The sequence below is a fragment of the Cydia strobilella genome, chromosome 17 (assembly GCF_947568885.1).
Source record: "Cydia strobilella chromosome 17, ilCydStro3.1, whole genome shotgun sequence".
NCBI lineage: Eukaryota > Metazoa > Arthropoda > Insecta > Lepidoptera > Tortricidae > Cydia > Cydia strobilella.
In genome coordinates, this window is record NC_086057.1 from 15778863 (window position 1) to 15797634 (window position 18772).

General features: G+C 40.1%; 1 protein-coding gene across 3 annotated transcripts in view; it reads left to right on the forward strand.

Annotated features, from left to right (window-relative positions):
- Positions 1-18772, forward strand: part of LOC134748905 (ATP-dependent Clp protease ATP-binding subunit clpX-like, mitochondrial) — a 36334-nt gene extending 17562 nt beyond the window's left edge. The window contains exons 5-15 of one of the 3 annotated variants that reach the window (XM_063683774.1): positions 153-269; positions 5302-5446; positions 6351-6442; positions 7653-7806; positions 8482-8563; positions 12250-12363; positions 13088-13180; positions 13297-13425; positions 13557-13703; positions 14563-14637; positions 15754-15915. In XM_063683774.1, coding sequence (XP_063539844.1) covers positions 153-269; positions 5302-5446; positions 6351-6442; positions 7653-7806; positions 8482-8563; positions 12250-12363; positions 13088-13180; positions 13297-13425; positions 13557-13703; positions 14563-14628 — 1139 coding nt within the window. In that variant the 3' untranslated portion in view covers positions 14629-14637; positions 15754-15915. Of the gene's footprint in view, positions 1-152; positions 270-5301; positions 5447-6350; positions 6443-7652; positions 7807-8481; positions 8564-8820; positions 8903-12249; positions 12364-13087; positions 13181-13296; positions 13426-13556; positions 13704-14562; positions 14638-15753 lie in introns of all 3 variants that reach the window. The other 2 variants (XM_063683775.1, XM_063683776.1) reach the window with 2 other exon arrangements.

Consider the following 18772-nt stretch of genomic DNA (forward strand, 5'->3'; position numbering starts at 1 on the left):
AATATCTGAACCAGTTCTCTTGGATATAACTTTTTATGGACGACCATCTTGTGGAGAGCGAGTCATCGTCTGTTTGTATGAGATACATTGGACGCCTTTTCATTAGGTTGTGACTTGTGTGACTATAGATGTATATTAAACATGTGTTGCAGATCTCCTGCACCTAAGTCACGGTAACCAGACCGGCGGAGCTGATGTTCTGGAGAGACAGCAACATGAACTGAGACTGGACAAGAGCAACGTACTCCTGTTGGGGCCTACTGGCTGCGGTGAGTCATTTCTACTGCTATAATTGTAGTAAATATGGGCATCAAATATAAGGGTCGTATAGAGTATAAGTCACGGGAACTAAGGTGGAACTGATGTTTTGGAGAGAATACCGTGAACTTAGACTGGATAAAGCAACGTACTCCTGCTGAGGCCTACTGGTTGAGTCATTTCGACCATTATAACTATATACGCATACAATCCTTCGATTCACCCTAGAGCCTTTGAAACCCTGAAACTAGTTTTACAGTACATATGGTGCTATTTTCTCGCACTAGTGCGTAAAAGAGCACTTTTCGTGCATATGTCGAAAATTTAAAGGGCCATATGTACTGTAAAACGTTGTACGATACACGTGCGAATAGGTAATTCGCAACTCGTGTCGATTTAAAACACTCCCTACGGTCGTGTTTTAATTTATCGCCACTCGTTTCGAATTTCCTCTTTTCCGCACTTGTATCGTAAATAACTATTCTTATGTTATAAGACAAAATGTACAGTAAGTACACAAATTTATACCAATGATTTCTGTCCCAATTCGTACCTTGCCATAGAGACAACCAATATGAAAGCCGATAGCGGTCTCATTGTCACTGTGACGATGTGGCACAAAAATCAAATTCCTCGACTATTAATATGGCCTACAAACAATAAAAACACTATTGTTTATATTTCTGTTTACCATTAGTTTTAAAATCAGCTGTGTTTTGTTGTCATTATGCCAAACTACAAATCCATTCTACGTGTTCATATCATGCTTTTTTGTCGACCTCCAAAATTACGGACAAATTCTATATTTATCCACTTTGTCAACTGAAGAAATTATAAAAGTATCCGTTGCCAAAACAACACACGTGTCAACAGTATTGGCAATAGTTTAGTGAACACTATCAGTATGGGATGCGCGTGCGTCTATATTTGTTATAGCAATTTTTGTAAGTGCATTTGTCATTCGTACGTGACACGAATTATAAATGGTGACGAAAATGGCGACAATGGTGATGGTGGAATGGTGACAGATGCGGCTTATATTTGAGATCTTACTTAGGATATGTAGGAATATATTTCGTGCTAGCCTCTGCCATTGACTTTGTCCGCGTGTCCCAAATGATAAAAACGGGACCCTGGTACTAAGACTCCACTGTCTAAGAAAACACAATAAGTACTAAAAATTTAAATTGTACAGAACTCTCGGTGGACGAGTCCGACTCGCACTTGTCCAGATTTTATTTTCAATAGATTTACTAAAATCGTGAACAATCATAGTATAGTTTATTGTTACTATCGTTACGTTATAATTAAATTAAATTAAAATTAAATTGATATTTATTTTAGGCCTAATACACCCATATGTGTTAGTAACTTACATAGCTAATAAAAATAATGTTAGTGCAATTACAAAACAAATTAACAGCGGTAATAATAGCGGTGATTAATTCACACGGAAAACGAACCATTAGGCAATCCGCCTTGATCGCTAATACTAGCAAGGTCCATACGATACACCTTGACACCTTGTGAGGAATTCTTCGTTAGCCACTAATTAACAGAATACATTCTATAGGAATGTAATAATCTTAAGATATTTGGAGAATCTAGTACCTATAAGGATTTGCCACACTGGATGCGTTCTGCGGGCAGCGGTCAGGTCAAACTTCAATTTCAAAGTTGCTGTCAATGTTGTTCATACATAATGCGGGTTTGACCTGACCGCTGACCGCAGAACGCATCCAGTGTGGCAAATCCTAGTACTAGTGCATCAAACATCAAATATTTATTCAGCAAATAGGCCCCAGGGGCACTTTTACACGTCAATTTTTACAAGCAACAAAATTAACCACAAATTACAAAAAACTATTACAAATATGGAATCAATAAAATATTAGATACTTGCTTAGAGATGTATCCAGTCTAATTGTCAAATTACACAAAAAAACCGGCCAAGTGCGAGTCGGACTCGCGCACCGAGTATTCCGTACTTTTTTGTATTTGTTGTTATAGCGGCAACAGAAATACATCATCTGTGAAAATTTCAACTGTCTAACTATCACGGTTCATGATATAAAAAATGGCAAATTTCGTTAACTCGTAGCTAGTAATAAAATTGTAATCTTGTGTTGTATTGTTATGATTGTTATTGTAATTGTACCTATTTGATTTCAAATTCTAAATTGAAAATTGTGCTTGTTATTTTCCAAATTCTAAATTATGCTTGTTATATTTTTAATCGTGCTCGTGGAATATTACTCAATGTTATTGTTAAATTTAACTTTAAATTCAAAATAACTAATAATTGTACTTTTTTTTCGGAGCAAAGGAATTTTGTATTAACTATAAGTGGAAACTCTTTTGGCCTATGTTCTTACTATATCTTTTACCATATTGTATTATTATGTGCTGTATGTTTCCCAAATAAATAAATTAAAATTAAATGAGATACAGCCTGGTGACAGACAGACAGACGGACAGACGGACGGACAGACGGACAGCGGAGTCTTAGTAATAGTGTCCCGTTTTTACCCTTTGGGTACGGAACCCTAAAAAAACGAATAAAAAATATACAAACAACAGACAAGTACTAAAACTGTTTACGGATGTAAAAGTCTCTGGGTGTCAGAGAAAATCAATGTAATAACCACGTTTAAGAGTTCAGAACAAAGATTTATGACGTAAAACATCGTACCCACAAATTTGACAGCGGAAGATGGTGCTTGTACAGCACCATAATATGTTTTACAGTACATATGGTGCTACTTTCTCGCGCTAGTGCGTAAAAGAGCACTTTTCGTGCATATGTCGAAAGTTTAAAGGGCCATATGTACTGTAAAACGTTGTACGATACACGTGCGGATAGGTAATTCGCAACTCGTGTCGATTTAAAACACTCCCTACGTTCGTATTTTAATTTATCGCCACTCGTTTCGAATTTCCTCTTTCCCGCACTTGTATCGTAAATAACTATTGAGGTAACTGAATAATTAGAGTTTTGAATGATTCACGGTTAGTTTCACTAGACTTATATTGACCGGGATAGAGCGCTGTCTACACAATTTTGACACCCACCCGCTATCTTCAGTCACCCGTGAACATGATGCATGTAACTGCGTCGAAATATCGGGAGCTCACAAATAATACAAAAGGTAATCACGGTCTATATCCCGGTCAATATAAGTCAACTGAATAATTGTCAAACGTATCAACAACAGTTACCCATTATTCGGTAACTGCCGTACTAGAATTAGCTGTCAAATTTTAAATAAGAATTTTTCTTAGACTACATGTCTGCAAGTAATTTTATTAATCCTGGATAACGTGAATTGAATGATTTATTTTATGTTGATTGAGTAACAGAAATATGCAAAGGTGCAATACAAACTTCCTTTTTTTTCGGTTAATGACATTAAGATATAGACCGTGAAACCTTTTAGCTTAAGAACGGTCCCAATCCAATTTGTACCTTAACACAATTACTTAAGGTACAAGCTAACATTATAAATCAAATCTTATCAAACTAATGTATTTACAACTATTATGAAAATTATGTTTATGTACACGACGTCATATTTAATGCAAATGTTGTGTTTGTTTGGTGATCCATTTGCTCTTAATCTTGTTTGAATTACTTATGATGTGACTGCAAATATTTTTAATCACATGTTTTTATCAATGCGTAAGGTCGATTCAACAGAGATTTCGCATCATATAATTTTAAACGAATGTGGATTGGAGTTTTGCAAGATAACAAATCATGTTAGTGAATGTACAGGATAATAGTTTTTTTTTATTAGTAACATAATGTCTCACAACTCACAACGGCTAAACGGCTAACAGCTTAGGATAGCACAAACCGTAATTTAGATATTCCTTGCCACATTCGTCCACAACGAAGAAAAGTTTTCCTATACCGATATCTTTTTAATACAGTTGCTCAAAAAGTTCTACTTTTCGTGGCTGTTTAGCGTGCGGAAAGTTGGTTTTCGCGAACTAGTGCTTTTTACTTTTCATTTTTATTAAAATTTTTACTTGTTCCAATTCATTACTACTTATTGATGAGTGTTTATATTAGTTTCCTTTAAACGTCGTAATCACCATAAAAACCTACTGTTAATGTAAGAATACGAAAAATATGCATATTCATATTTTATTACTTACCTCTTCATCAATATAAGTATTATAACACGTTTATTTTTTAATGTTGAAAAACCGTTCTTAATAAGTTGTCTGAATGGAACGGAACGCCTATCAAAGAAGAGGCGTATTTTCTTACTGCAAGAATGTTTTAGGTTTCCAAAGGCAACATTCGATATTGTTTTTATAAATATACGATACACAAATAATCATAAATAACGATATTTAGGTAATAATAGTACAATGTTTTAATATTTACAATTGTTTCTGTCTTATAGAACATGCATTTGAAAAAAAAAACAACTTTCATTGAAGTGGGTTCAATAATAATAACAAAATATATATTCTAGTCGAATAAAAGCTAGAAAAACACTTCTTCATAATGTCAATGTCAATGATGTCACAGAATTAATAATATAAAAGTTTCGAATTCCATTCCTTACTTGTTGCTTTTCTTATTTTTTCGCAACTGTATTAAAAAACGTCGTTCGATACACGTGCGGATAAACTATAGTGAAGCAGAACAGTTATTACGAAGCGTGTTCTAGTACAATCCAAAATAACCATCAGACACACACGCGCGTTACACACAGAAACACACACATATGATACATATCCCAAAAATCAGACACACATAATACTCACTCACGCGCGTGTACATACACATCATTATAGTCTCAAATGTTTACTTCTTTCTCTAATTTAAATATTGTTAAAATTATATTATAAAATGTTTAACATTGTAACCATACGCTTGTAATCGGGAAGAAACTGGCTCTTGAGACACAGGGAAACCTACTTTGAGAGCCAGGAACCAATGTTATGTAATAATTTAAAGTTGCAATAAAAAAAAAAAATACTCTTTCCTTATAACCAAATTCAATAATAAAAAAAACGAATTTTCAGGCAAAACACTCCTCGCCCAAACGATAGCGCAATGCCTCGACGTGCCGTTCGCGATATGCGACTGCACCACCCTCACGCAGGCCGGATACGTGGGTGAAGATATCGAGAGCGTCATCGCCAAGTTACTGCAAGACGCCAATTTTAAGTAAGTATTATCCTTAAAAAATGTAATAGATGTCATATATTAAAGAAAAAGTGACGAAGCCCTCCAGTGATGAAGGCCGGATTCGAACCGGCCTGTTTAGCTATCGCGGCTAACGCCATGAACCCCCTAGGCCACCTTGCCACGGCAGTGCGCGCTTGCACCTCCTATACGAATTCCCTAACGAACGAATTTGATTTGTTCCCAAACTTATTCAGTATTATCCTTATTCAAGATATTTGGCATTGACAGGGTCGCCCTGTAAACAATATTTCTTTAAATAAAACCTTACTACGCTAGATAACGCAGCCTCGTTGTTCGGCTACATCGAGAGCGGGCTTTTACAAATTGTCATGATTTTGACTTTAAAATAGGGAATATTACGCGAAACTCTGCGTAGGTGGCGCCACTACCACAATCTGAGGGTCTATCGAGAAACAAGAAAATCGAAGTTTCGTTAACTAACATCTCTGTCACTCTTGCATATTCGAGCGATAAAGAAGCAGATAGCTAAATTTCCGATTTACGTTTCCCAGTAGGTCCTCTGTAAATAAACTGCCTTGATGCATCAATGTCATATTTTATTATCTCTGAAAACTTGTCAAAAACCTGATAAAGATACAGTATGTATAAGTTACTCTATGGTTTACTAAAAAAGCTAGTCCTGCACTCTGGTGGCAGAACATTGCAGTAATATCCCCTATTAAACCGGAAATCATATGTGACATTGCAATCTATCTCCTCGACTTGGAACTCGTTGAAATAAAGGTAGCATGGAAGGTCCGTTTTTTAAAAAAGTTATTTAAAGGTTCCCCGTTTCATATCTCTTAATAAAGTTTAGGATATGATTTCGAGTGTCTTACGCCTCTTCAAGACAACCTAAGTGATGTCGGTCGTATGGTTGTAGTGTGGAACGAGCGCAGACCGGCATCGTGTTCCTGGACGAGGTGGACAAGATCGGCGCCGTGCCCGGCATACACCAGCTCCGGGACGTCGGAGGTACACTAATACATTCCTAACAACTTGAAGGCTAACAAAGAGTGTATAAGGGAGAGGTAGAAACGGGAGTTGGAAGGGGCAGACCTCGGCGGACTTTCTCTGATCAGATCGGGGAAATCCTGAAGAAAGGCCAGGTCAAGAGCACCCTAGACCGGCGAGCGTGTATGAGGAATGTTATGAAAGTGAAGGAAGCGAAAGAGGTATGTCAGGATCGTAGCAAGTGGAAATCCGTGGTCTCTGCCTAGCTCTCCGGGAAATAGGCGTGATTATATGTATGTATGTATGATTTCCTAGCTTATATACTCTGCCACAGCGACCTCGTCAGTGCCTCCTCCAGCGACCTCGTCGTTCTACTGAACGAGGCAGCTAATTTAAAAAAGTAGGTGTGAAGAGTTGACTTCCCATAGAAAATTTGTAATTCGCGCCTTTTTCTACTGACAAGTTGGGTAAGTTATAATATATTACCCGACTACAAAAAGGGTTATGATCATACCTTTTTTTTTTCATTAAAAAAAAAGGAGATGGTGGGACGACTTGGACGCATTCTACCCCAAATGGTGGGAAAATGCCGATGACAGGGTCGAGTGGAGAAAACGAGGGGAGGCCTTTGCCCAGCAGTGGGACACCAAAGTAGGCTAATAAAAAAAAATTTTTTTCAAAGGCAAAAATATACATGATCAATTTTAAAGTTACTCGCAAAACAAAAAGATACCAGTATAGTATTTCGATTTCAAACGGGCCCCGAACGGCTTATCATTTGTGTATTGTTAAGCACGTGCATCTGCAAAAAGGAGTCGTGTAATTCTAATTGGCACCTGAGCGCAGGCTAGTCCAACGCTCTAAAAACCAGTGTAGGTGTGCTCTCCGATAACACGCCTTTGTTACGCATCGCGATGACACACTTTAAACTGGTTCCGTAGCGTTCGACTCGCCGGCACTCAATTACCGTAGAGACCATTATATTTTTCCATTATTTCATTTTGAATCTTATTCCAATTACCATAGAGTCGTAATAAGTTTTCACGGATGTCCGGCTGCAACAACCGAAGCGCGTGGACTGTTAGGAGCGACGGTCAACCTCGACGCTTGATCGGGGTTCGGACACGCGAAGTAGATGCATTTGCGTCTTCTATGGTATATTTATTTCTGTGATACTACTGATTATTTAATAACGAAACTAATATGTAGGTATGTATTTTTAACGTTCCAGGCGAAGGTGTCCAACAGGGCATGCTCAAAATGCTGGAAGGTGCTGTAGTTTCTGTTCCCGAACGAAACTCCCGCAAGCTCAGGGGAGACGCGGTACAAGTGGACACAACCAATATATTGTTCGTGGCGAGCGGCGCCTACAACGGACTAGACAGGTTACTATAAATATTCTAAACTCGCATCTTTCTTGTGTCCTGATTTTGCTTGTGTAATAGTACATTATTGTCGAGGCTCGGAAGTAGCTACTTGCTGGCTGAGGATTCGTTTTAAACGGACGACCTTAGGAGTCCGTTTAATTGAATCCGAAGCCAGCAAGTAGCCTTCCAGCCGCGTCATATATAGTGCTTTTCTCAAAAATGGCGCAATAAATGCAAATATAATAGAAATATTTTACAGAAGCAACGTTCTTATGTATATATTTTCACAGAAAAAAGTAGTAAGATTTGCTTTGCCGCCGTTTTATTTTTTTAATTAAAAATAGAAGTGTATTTTTCTGCTGAAAATACGCCCAACCTATTTGAGACACGTAAATAGTCGCGGTACCAACATTATAATAATAAGTACTGATCATCTGTTTGGCTGTTTAATGGACCTACGTCTTCATTTGATATGGCCACTTCAACTTTTAAAAAGTTTGTAACTCGACAAATAATGGAATTTGTATGCAACATTGCAGTCCCGAAATCGAGATTGCAATGTTTTTAACTTTTTAATTTTTTGACTTACCATAAACTACGCACTTCGCGACCTACTTTTTAACCGGCAACGTCGACTTTGCCGTTCATTTTTGAGAAAAAGTCCTTAAACTATCTCTAATTTTTTTTCCTTAGGCTGGTGCAGCGGCGCAACAACGAGAAGTACCTCGGCTTCGGCGCCTGGGACGCCAAGTCGGGGCGCCGCGCCGCGCTGCAGGTGCGTGAGCCGCTTTATATTTATATATTAGGCTGGGGCAGCGGCGCAACAACGAGAAGTACCTCGGCTTCGGCGCCTGGGACGCCAAGTCGGGGCGCCGCGCCGCGCTGCAGGTGCGTGAGCCGCTTTATATTTATATATTAGGCTGGTGCAGCGGCGCAACAACGAGAAGTACCTCGGCTTCGGCGCCTGGGACGCCAAGTCGGGGCGCCGCGCCGCGCTGCAGGTGCGTGAGCCGCTTTATATTTATATATTAGGCTGGTGCAGCGGCGCAACAACGAGAAGTACCTCGGCTTCGGCGCCTGGGACGCCAAGTCGGGGCGCCGCGCCGCGCTGCAGGTGCGTGAGCCGCTTTATATTTATATATTAGGCTGGGGCAGCGGCGCAACAACGAGAAGTACCTCGGCTTCGGCGCCTGGGACGCCAAGTCGGGGCGCCGCGCCGCGCTGCAGGTGCGTGAGCCGCTTTATATTTATATATTAGGCTGGGGCAGCGACGCAACAACGAGAAGTACCTCGGCTTCGGCGCCTGGGACGCCAAGTCGGGGCGCCGCGCCGCGCTGCAGGTGCGTGAGCCGCTTTATATTTATATATTAGGCTGGGGCAGCGGCGCAACAACGAGAAGTACCTCGGCTTCGGCGCCTGGGACGCCAAGTCGGGGCGCCGCGCCGCGCTGCAGGTGCGTGAGCCGCTTTATATTTATATATTAGGCTGGGGCAGCGGCGCAACAACGAGAAGTACCTCGGCTTCGGCGCCTGGGACGCCAAGTCGGGGCGCCGCGCCGCGCTGCAGGTGCGTGAGCCGCTTTATATTTATATATTAGGCTGGTGCAGCGGCGCAACAACGAGAAGTACCTCGGCTTCGGCGCCTGGGACGCCAAGTCGGGGCGCCGCGCCGCGCTGCAGGTGCGTGAGCCGCTTTATATTTATATATTAGGCTGGTGCAGCGGCGCAACAACGAGAAGTACCTCGGCTTCGGCGCCTGGGACGCCAAGTCGGGGCGCCGCGCCGCGCTGCAGGTGCGTGAGCCGCTTTATATTTATATATTAGGCTGGTGCAGCGGCGCAACAACGAGAAGTACCTCGGCTTCGGCGCCTGGGACGCCAAGTCGGGGCGCCGCGCCGCGCTGCAGGTGCGTGAGCCGCTTTATATTTATATATTAGGCTGGGGCAGCGGCGCAACAACGAGAAGTACCTCGGCTTCGGCGCCTGGGACGCCAAGTCGGGGCGCCGCGCCGCGCTGCAGGTGCGTGAGCCGCTTTATATTTATATATTAGGCTGGGGCAGCGGCGCAACAACGAGAAGTACCTCGGCTTCGGCGCCTGGGACGCCAAGTCGGGGCGCCGCGCCGCGCTGCAGGTGCGTGAGCCGCTTTATATTTATATATTAGGCTGGGGCAGCGGCGCAACAACGAGAAGTACCTCGGCTTCGGCGCCTGGGACGCCAAGTCGGGGCGCCGCGCCGCGCTGCAGGTGCGTGAGCCGCTTTATATTTATATATTAGGCTGGGGCAGCGGCGCAACAACGAGAAGTACCTCGGCTTCGGCGCCTGGGACGCCAAGTCGGGGCGCCGCGCCGCGCTGCAGGTGCGTGAGCCGCTTTATATTTATATATTAGGCTGGTGCAGCGGCGCAACAACGAGAAGTACCTCGGCTTCGGCGCCTGGGACGCCAAGTCGGGGCGCCGCGCCGCGCTGCAGGTGCGTGAGCCGCTTTATATTTATATATTAGGCTGGGGCAGCGGCGCAACAACGAGAAGTACCTCGGCTTCGGCGCCTGGGACGCCAAGTCGGGGCGCCGCGCCGCGCTGCAGGTGCGTGAGCCGCTTTATATTTATATATTAGGCTGGGGCAGCGGCGCAACAACGAGAAGTACCTCGGCTTCGGCGCCTGGGACGCCAAGTCGGGGCGCCGCGCCGCGCTGCAGGTGCGTGAGCCGCTTTATATTTATATATTAGGCTGGGGCAGCGGCGCAACAACGAGAAGTACCTCGGCTTCGGCGCCTGGGACGCCAAGTCGGGGCGCCGCGCCGCGCTGCAGGTGCGTGAGCCGCTTTATATTTATATATTAGGCTGGGGCAGCGGCGCAACAACGACAAATCGAATTAAGTATTATTAATATTTTATCAAAATATTTTAGGAAATATTAGTAATTTTATATCCCAAAACAGCTAAGGAAATAAATTTAAATGATTAAAAACTTGTTTTTTTTTTTTAATTTATTGAGAAACAAACAGTCTTAAAGTAAACATAAGCAACTTAGCTAATAGCTACAAATTGATTTTTTATAGACCTATAGATTCCTAATTCACATATCGAGGTACAATTAAAAAGTAATGATAAATAGTGCAAACTTGTAGTACCTAGTAGTTGTACATAATCAAAACAATACTATACCAACTAATACAATAGCATATAAATGTATAACAAGAGAAAAGACTTATACTTACACTTTTCACTTACTTAGACTTAAATTACTAAGATTACAAGTACTTACTATCGGGTTGCTTGCAACATTTCACCCTTATTTTAATAAAGAATATACAGTTCTTTTAAACAAGCCTAATGAACTGCTAAACAAATCTGCGTCCATACACTTTTCATTGTACTGCCTACACGCGCGCCCAATATACGAATGCCGTTATTTAACTGTGCAGCGAATAAAATAAATTAAAGTGACGTCACAAAGTTTGTGACTCCCCCCTCCCCCTCATCACAACATGTCACATTTTCGTGACCCCCTTTCCCCCCTCAACGTGTGATATAATCAATGGATCACCCCTCAATCATAAAGTGCATTTTTTTAAGCTTTTAACTTTTATCTTGTCTCACGTGTTGTTGAAATGCGTCCGGAATTCGGACTTGAGAAAAAGAATTTTTGGTAGTCTGGGCTTCATGCACAATGGACAGATCAATTGTTGATTGGCAGAGCCTAAATCGGACAAAGCAATCAGTGTTTACCACTTTATTGACCTCTCCCTTGAGTAGGGAACTATGATAGCACCCATGAGGCTGACATGTTCACCTAGAGTGTCCAAAGCCTCCATAAAAACCAGATAAAAAAAAAACTTTTATCTATTTCACAATCTCAATGAGGGTCTATTTATTATTAGCATAGAGTAACTTATACTAGAGCGGTACTGTCATAGTAAATTTTGTAACCCCAGTAAATTCACTGCCATCTGTCGACACACTTTAAAACTAAAAATAAATATTTATAAAAATACGATAAAATGTATTTAAATATGGATAAATGATTTTTTTATTTGCATTAATTATTTTTATATGAAATAAAACTATGAAAACGGATTATATCGCGTATATTGAATTTATAATACATCCCGACGTTTCGAACTCTTTACAGCGTTCGTGGTCAACGGGTGACCCGTTGACCACGAACATGAGTAACTATCGCGGTAACCGAAGACAATATTATTTTTATATGATTTTAACCCATGTTATTTCACTGGTATGCGTTAAAATTATAAATAACAAACGAAACAGTCAACGCCCTCTATACGAGTGTAGGCCAAAACTAGTGGCGCCATCTGATCGAGAATCAAATTTTCGTGATTTTCGAGGCACGTTTTTTCCTTAGACTGTATCCATCTATTACGGAGTTATATCTATCTTTGTTATTAGTGTGTCGTTAATAGTCGTCCGATTCTGTTAATATCAGTTGTTTGGTTGCAGGCGGCGGCCGCGGACGCGTCTCCGCTGGACTCGGCGGCGCTGGAGAACGAGGAGCGCGACGGCTGGCTGAGGAAGGTGCAGGCGCGGGACCTCATCGACTTCGGCATGATCCCGGTATGATAATCTTATATTGCCTGGGGACTACGCGAGAACCAGAAGACATCTGGTGTCCGAGCCGAACGTCATTGGAGAAACGAAAGCCGCTAGGCTCCGATGGCTCGGGCACGTAGTCCGGATGGGGGAAGATCGCGCAGTCTGGAGGGCGTACTCTGGAGTACCTAGTGGCCGAAGACCATGTGGACGCCCTAGGTACCGCTGGAGAGACAAAGTGGCCGGTGCCGTCGACTGGACAGAAACGGCTTTGGACAGAGTAGCATATCGGTATTTGGTGTCGGAGGCCGAGATCCACTTCGGGTCGTCGCGCCACAGCAGTAAGGGTCGATTGTACCAAACTGTTTGTCATCGTTAAAAAGTTCTTATTGTATGGAAAGTTTCATAGAGTGCGGAGCTGGCACTTAGTAAGTAAGTATATACAGAGCAGCAAAAACTTGATTTGTTTGCTAAGTTAAAATGCAGTATTTTAAATGAAAATTGAATGCAAACATGTGCAATGCAACAAATAAAACGACACGTTAAAAGTCACGCACTCCCTTAAATTTTTACAGAGAAATATTTATCAACAGCTTGCAAATTATTTTTAGTTTAATTTATCGCGCTCGTTCGTTCATTCTCCCGACATCAATATTTACTCAAATGTCCCAAAAAATCAACGCTTCAGTTTTATCTAAAGGAAAATTTGATTAACTTAACTAACATTTATACGTGTTACGTGTCGCAGGAGTTCGTAGGCAGGTTCCCGGTGTTGGTGCCGTTCCACTCCCTCAACCAGGATCTGCTCGTCAGGATACTCACCGAGCCCAAGAACGCCATGGTAGGTTATACGAGTAGACTATTGTTAAGGAATCAACCCAATCTCACGAGGAGAGTGTCTCGGCAAATATTTTGTGAATTAGTTTTCTCGAAAGGATACAATGTTTTATTTTTTAGGTGAACCAATACAAGTTACTGTTCTTGATGGACAAGTGCGAGTTGACGTTCAGCGACGACGCGCTCCGCGCCGTGGCGGCGCTCGCCATGGAGCGCAAGACCGGCGCGCGAGGCCTGAGAGCTATTATGGTAGGTCGACATTACAAACTATATACTCCACATGATAGTGGAGATGCGTCAAATATCCATTAAACGAGCCGGAGCTGAATCGGGCCGCTTTTTGAACTGTACTCACTATCACGCAAATGTTCATATTCCAGGAAACGCTCCTTCTAGAAGTGATGTTCGAGATTCCCGGCTCGGACATCGGCGCGGTACACATCACCGAGGGCTGCGTGCTGCGCGCGGAGCCTCCGCTGCGGTCCCGGAGACAGCCCGCGCGCGCGCAGAGGGACTCCTGGCCCGAGGTAAACTCTACATGTGACTCTACGAACAAGTGTCGTTCCTAGAACTGATGTTCTACATTCCCGGCTCTGCTTGAATGGCTACAAAAATGACTTCAAATGACGAGTTTTTTTTACGGTTTCTTAGAGTCGACCGGACGATACCCGGCCCTATTTCTCTTACCCTAAGTAACAAATGTAGAGTCCAAATAAATTTGGAACACAAAAACGGTCTGTGATATACGATATATCCTAGACGGTGGTTTGCAACAATGTTCATTGCGCCTCGTCATTGAGACAAAATTGGTTAACCTTAGTAGGCACAATAAAATTAATTTAGTAGCATGGTTGAAAACCGGTATTAATTTAGTAGCATGGTTAAAAAACCGGTAAGATCTTGAGCGGAAACTTTGTTAGCTTCGACCGACCCGGTTGGCCTGAGTTAAAACTCTACATATGTGTTATTTTCAAGCAAAAGGTATCACATTGTCGCTTGCCATAAGGACGCCTTGACAGGTTTTTCGTATAAAGATACGAGCAATTTTCGTCCTTATGGTAAGCGACAATGTGGTACTTTTTGATTGAAAACGTCACAATATGACTCTCCCACAAGTATACAACTATGTTAGACGTACAACGAAGCAGACGGACCTCGAGACAAAGAGAGTGTAACGATTACTAATGTTAGACCGAGTTAGGCGACATACGGGAGTTTTCGGAAAAAACTACCCTCTACTTTTTTTGAAAAACTAACATCTTGGGTTATTTCAACTCAGAATCAGTTTTTCTCTTTCAAGATAGGAAAGAAGCATATTACTAGATTTGAATATAGCCTATTACTTCCTGCTAATGCCTCATAATTCGAATTACCACCATTTCCCAGGTGAACGAATACGCAGCCGAACCGAACAATAGTAATTGCTTTTGGTCCACACAAAATGGACTTTAACGTCCATCGGTAACTTGACGTGCTTGAGTATCCTACGTTGTTATTATGGAATTACAATTAGATAGGTAAATTGAATCTGAAAAGTTTTTATACCTATACAATCATCGTATTTAGTTAGTTATTTATGTAAAATCATAGTAGACAAGATATTATTGCTAGCTAGATAGATATGTTGGGCAAACTTATCAGTAAAGAAATTTATGCTTAACCTTACCCAGTTTAAGGCATTTGTAACATTTGTCGTTGTTCTGTTGCTTTATGTAAATTTTATCCTTTTATGTTTAGTTTATTCTTAGGACACAGAATTTGACCATATATAACTTATTTTTGATTAGGACCGTATAAGTGTATTGGTTTTACTATACACTTATAATTATATTAATAATATGTGATAAGTGATAATAAATAAAAAATAATTGAAAATTTTAATTATTCTAATATATGTTAGTAATATACACCTAAATAGATCTAAATTGACTACACAATGATGTCTGAAATTTTTTAGTCACTTCATTATAGATGTAGTGCATAATTGTTTTCCATCGTATTTTCACGGAAACGTGCGAACCGTGTCTCGCTATTTCAGTCAATCTCGGTAAAAGAGTACTGAGGTTGACTGAAGTAGCATGACAAATACGAACGTTTCCGAGAAAATACGTTATAAAATAATTGTGTTATTTTCAAGCAAAAGGTATCACATTGTCGCTTGCCGTAAGGACGCTCTGACAGGTTTTTCGTATAAAGATACGAGCAATTTTCGTCCTTATGGTAAGCGACACTGTGGTACCTTTTGATTGAAAACGTCACAATTATGCACTACATCTGTACTATGTATATCTGTATGTGTATTTTAGTACCTTGTTTCAGGGGTCGGAAACCGGTATTTGCTCCATACAAAAATACCGGTATTATTACGTTCTTTTTCGTTCTTTTGTTTATAATTTCATTTTTAATGGGACGTTTTAATAGTGCAAAATTGTTTCCTAAATACATGATTCAGTCCTACGTAATGAGCATAAAAAGTTTAAAGTTCGGGGTTTTTAAAAAATACCGGTTCCGAGCCCTGCCTTGTTTTCGTAATTAATATAACTACTAATATAAGTATGTTTTTTATTTGATCACCAGAAAGAAGACACTACCGTGGAGCAGTCCTGCGCGCTGTGAGCAGACAGACAGACAGACATACTAAATTGCCGCTCAGCGCTCTACTGTCAACGGCGGGCGGCGTCGTACGAACATTCACCGAGGTTTGACTGTTCTGTCAAATTACACCTAACTCTTAAATATTATATAGGTATACAAAAAATTACAGCTCTCTAGCATTGTCCAAGACGAAGCTACGATAGTTCGAAAATACGGCGAAACGTGCCGAGAAAAGATAATCACTGCCTTTTGCCCTTTGTCTCGTCTTGGCGGGGGCACGGCCGTGCCCCCAGACAAAGAACTACTGAATTTAGAGTGCGTACAAGCTAATTATACACCATTCTGGCAAGTGACAGTGTTTAAGTACCACCATACATGTAGAAGTGTAAAAGAGATTGATGACAAGTACTTGTAACACGATTTATTTGAATTAAAAATATATATATAAAAATTCTTATAAAAAAACGTAACCCAAAATATACAGAAAACTGCAAAAAAATACACGTGAAGCAAAATTTTGTCTCTTTTCATAACGTCAACCTTATTTAATCATAAAAGTGAAATTCGTACGACGTTGTTCGTGAACTACTTTTTACTATAGTTTAAATTAGTTCGAAGTACAATAAATAAATTATATAGTATTATGTTAGAAGCGTGTTCAAACTACAGAAAAGATAAACAAAAGATAATAAATAAATAAAATGTAACAAAAACATCTGTTAAAATATCAAAATCAATTCATCGATTACGAAGATTAGTAGGGTAAATATGAGAGTTCTGGACCACTGTCGTCACAATGACGTCATTGTGACGTCAGTTCAATGACGTCATTGTGACGTCAGTGGTCCAGAACTCTCATATTTACCCCACTGATTGCGCACGCCCTAGCATAATACGTAGCTAAACTGTTATGTAGTATTCTAGTACTCCAGATAGCATTTCATAGACGTGCTCGATTCATTATATTACTGTAAATTACCCAAAAATACCGATACAATTATCTAAGAACCATTGTTGGTGTCCAATCTTTTACCGAACACCGCATTGAAATCGGCTTGCGCGTTTACGAGTTACGATGCTACAGATAGACACACAAATACACATGTCTGACGCTTCTTTTTGCTTTACATAATTTTTTCTTTCACCCACCTGGCACCAAATTAAATCTTCTCAGAAAAAAGTCTTAAAAAATAATTAATCTAAAATAATCTTAAATAAGACAAATCAATATTTCAAACATTGGCTGAATAGGAACTTATTTTCGCCACTTTATAAATATCGAGAAAAACGAAAACTGAGCTCAAGCAAAAGAGCTGTAAAAATATAAAATATAATTAGAAAACAGTAAGCGAACATTATTTTTGTATTTTCAAGAAATTACAGTAATATTATGAGATCGGTTTCTGATAGAGTAGAATGCAATTAATTCATGTTCGGCCCTTCGAGGTGTATCTCATGAAAACAGCTCTGAAAACACTTTGTATATTTTATAATTTATAGAATCAGCTGTAACGCTAATAACCACAAACTTTGAAATTCTGTTATAACGAACGTCCATAATAGAACGTCAATAATTGTGCCATTTTCAACCAAAAGGGTACTTATTGGGCGTAAGGCACTATTTCCATATAGCTTCAATTAGAAATCAACCTTATCAACAAGCGACAATGTGGTACCTTTTGGTTGAAAACGTCACGATTTTTATTTGGATTCATACTTTACAACTATATTGTCTCTTTTAAACATCTTAAAATGTCTCCAGAAAATCATGTGAGTAAAGTGAAACAGACAGTAACTAGTGTTAGTGTTTGTATTAACGTTATAATATTGCCGCCATATTGTACTTTTTTGACAGGTTTGACAAGACATCTAAGGCACAGACCCATCCGGCATTCAGCCACGATTGAAAGTTGTTTAACAATATTTTAAACGGCTAATAAATTAATCAAATTAAATATTTTAAACAGACAAAAATAATAATTTATAAACGTCAGTATTGTCAAAGTAAAGCTCATTAATATAATAACCTACTTGGTTCGTATGAATTAGTGACATAATTTAAAATAAGCTGTACCTATAGTGCGATATTAATTAGTAGAAATTAAATAAAATGGAACTAAAAAACATCCATACTAATACTATTGTTGCCATTTTACGTCAAAAGTGTGACAGTTACGTAGGAACTTGCGCCTACAATAATTTTCTACAATTTCTTGTCGGACTATATATTTCACTCGTGAGTTACAGCTTTTTTTTCACAATCCATAACTCCCGTAGGAACAATATAAGCCTTTGTCCTTCAGTACACCTGCATGAAATGAAATCTTTTCCGAGCAAGTGTGATGAAAATATTTGAATCCGACGCTATTAAATTAAATTTAAAGTTTTCAAATATACGGAGAGTTTTCAGAGTACTCTTCATACAGTGATCTTAATGCGTAGTTCCTTGTTGAGCCCAATCCCGCGTGATTCACTATGTAATGACAAAATTGAAATATCTGTTCTAACAACTAGCGATTAACGCACACGTGTCGTCACAAAATGGCATAAAGCGTAAGCGAAGCGTCACGAAATGTCGTGCAGCGTCACAAAATGTTGCGAAGCGTTACGAAATATCGTGAAGCGTTTAATGTCACTACAAGTGCGTCGCGCGCGAACCGGGCTATGTTATATTTTATTAAATAGTTGGCAATTTATCGAGTGTTGTTATCCATCAAGCAACAATGTGATGTAAATTATTGTACATAAAAATAGAACATTTTAATATTTTTAAGGTAAACTTAGTCCCCCGCTACGGAAAGGGAAATACTGATAAAAATTCATGTTTTGACATTTGTTATTTTCTTATATTATACATAGTTATTTTTTAATTTTTATAAGTTGTGGTGTGATTTATGTGTGTGTACATCTGAATGCATAAGGGATGAGAATTGGCTGTAAAATCACATTGCGACTTGGATGAAATAGTTTTAAGCCTATTTTCAAATTAAAATAATGAAAA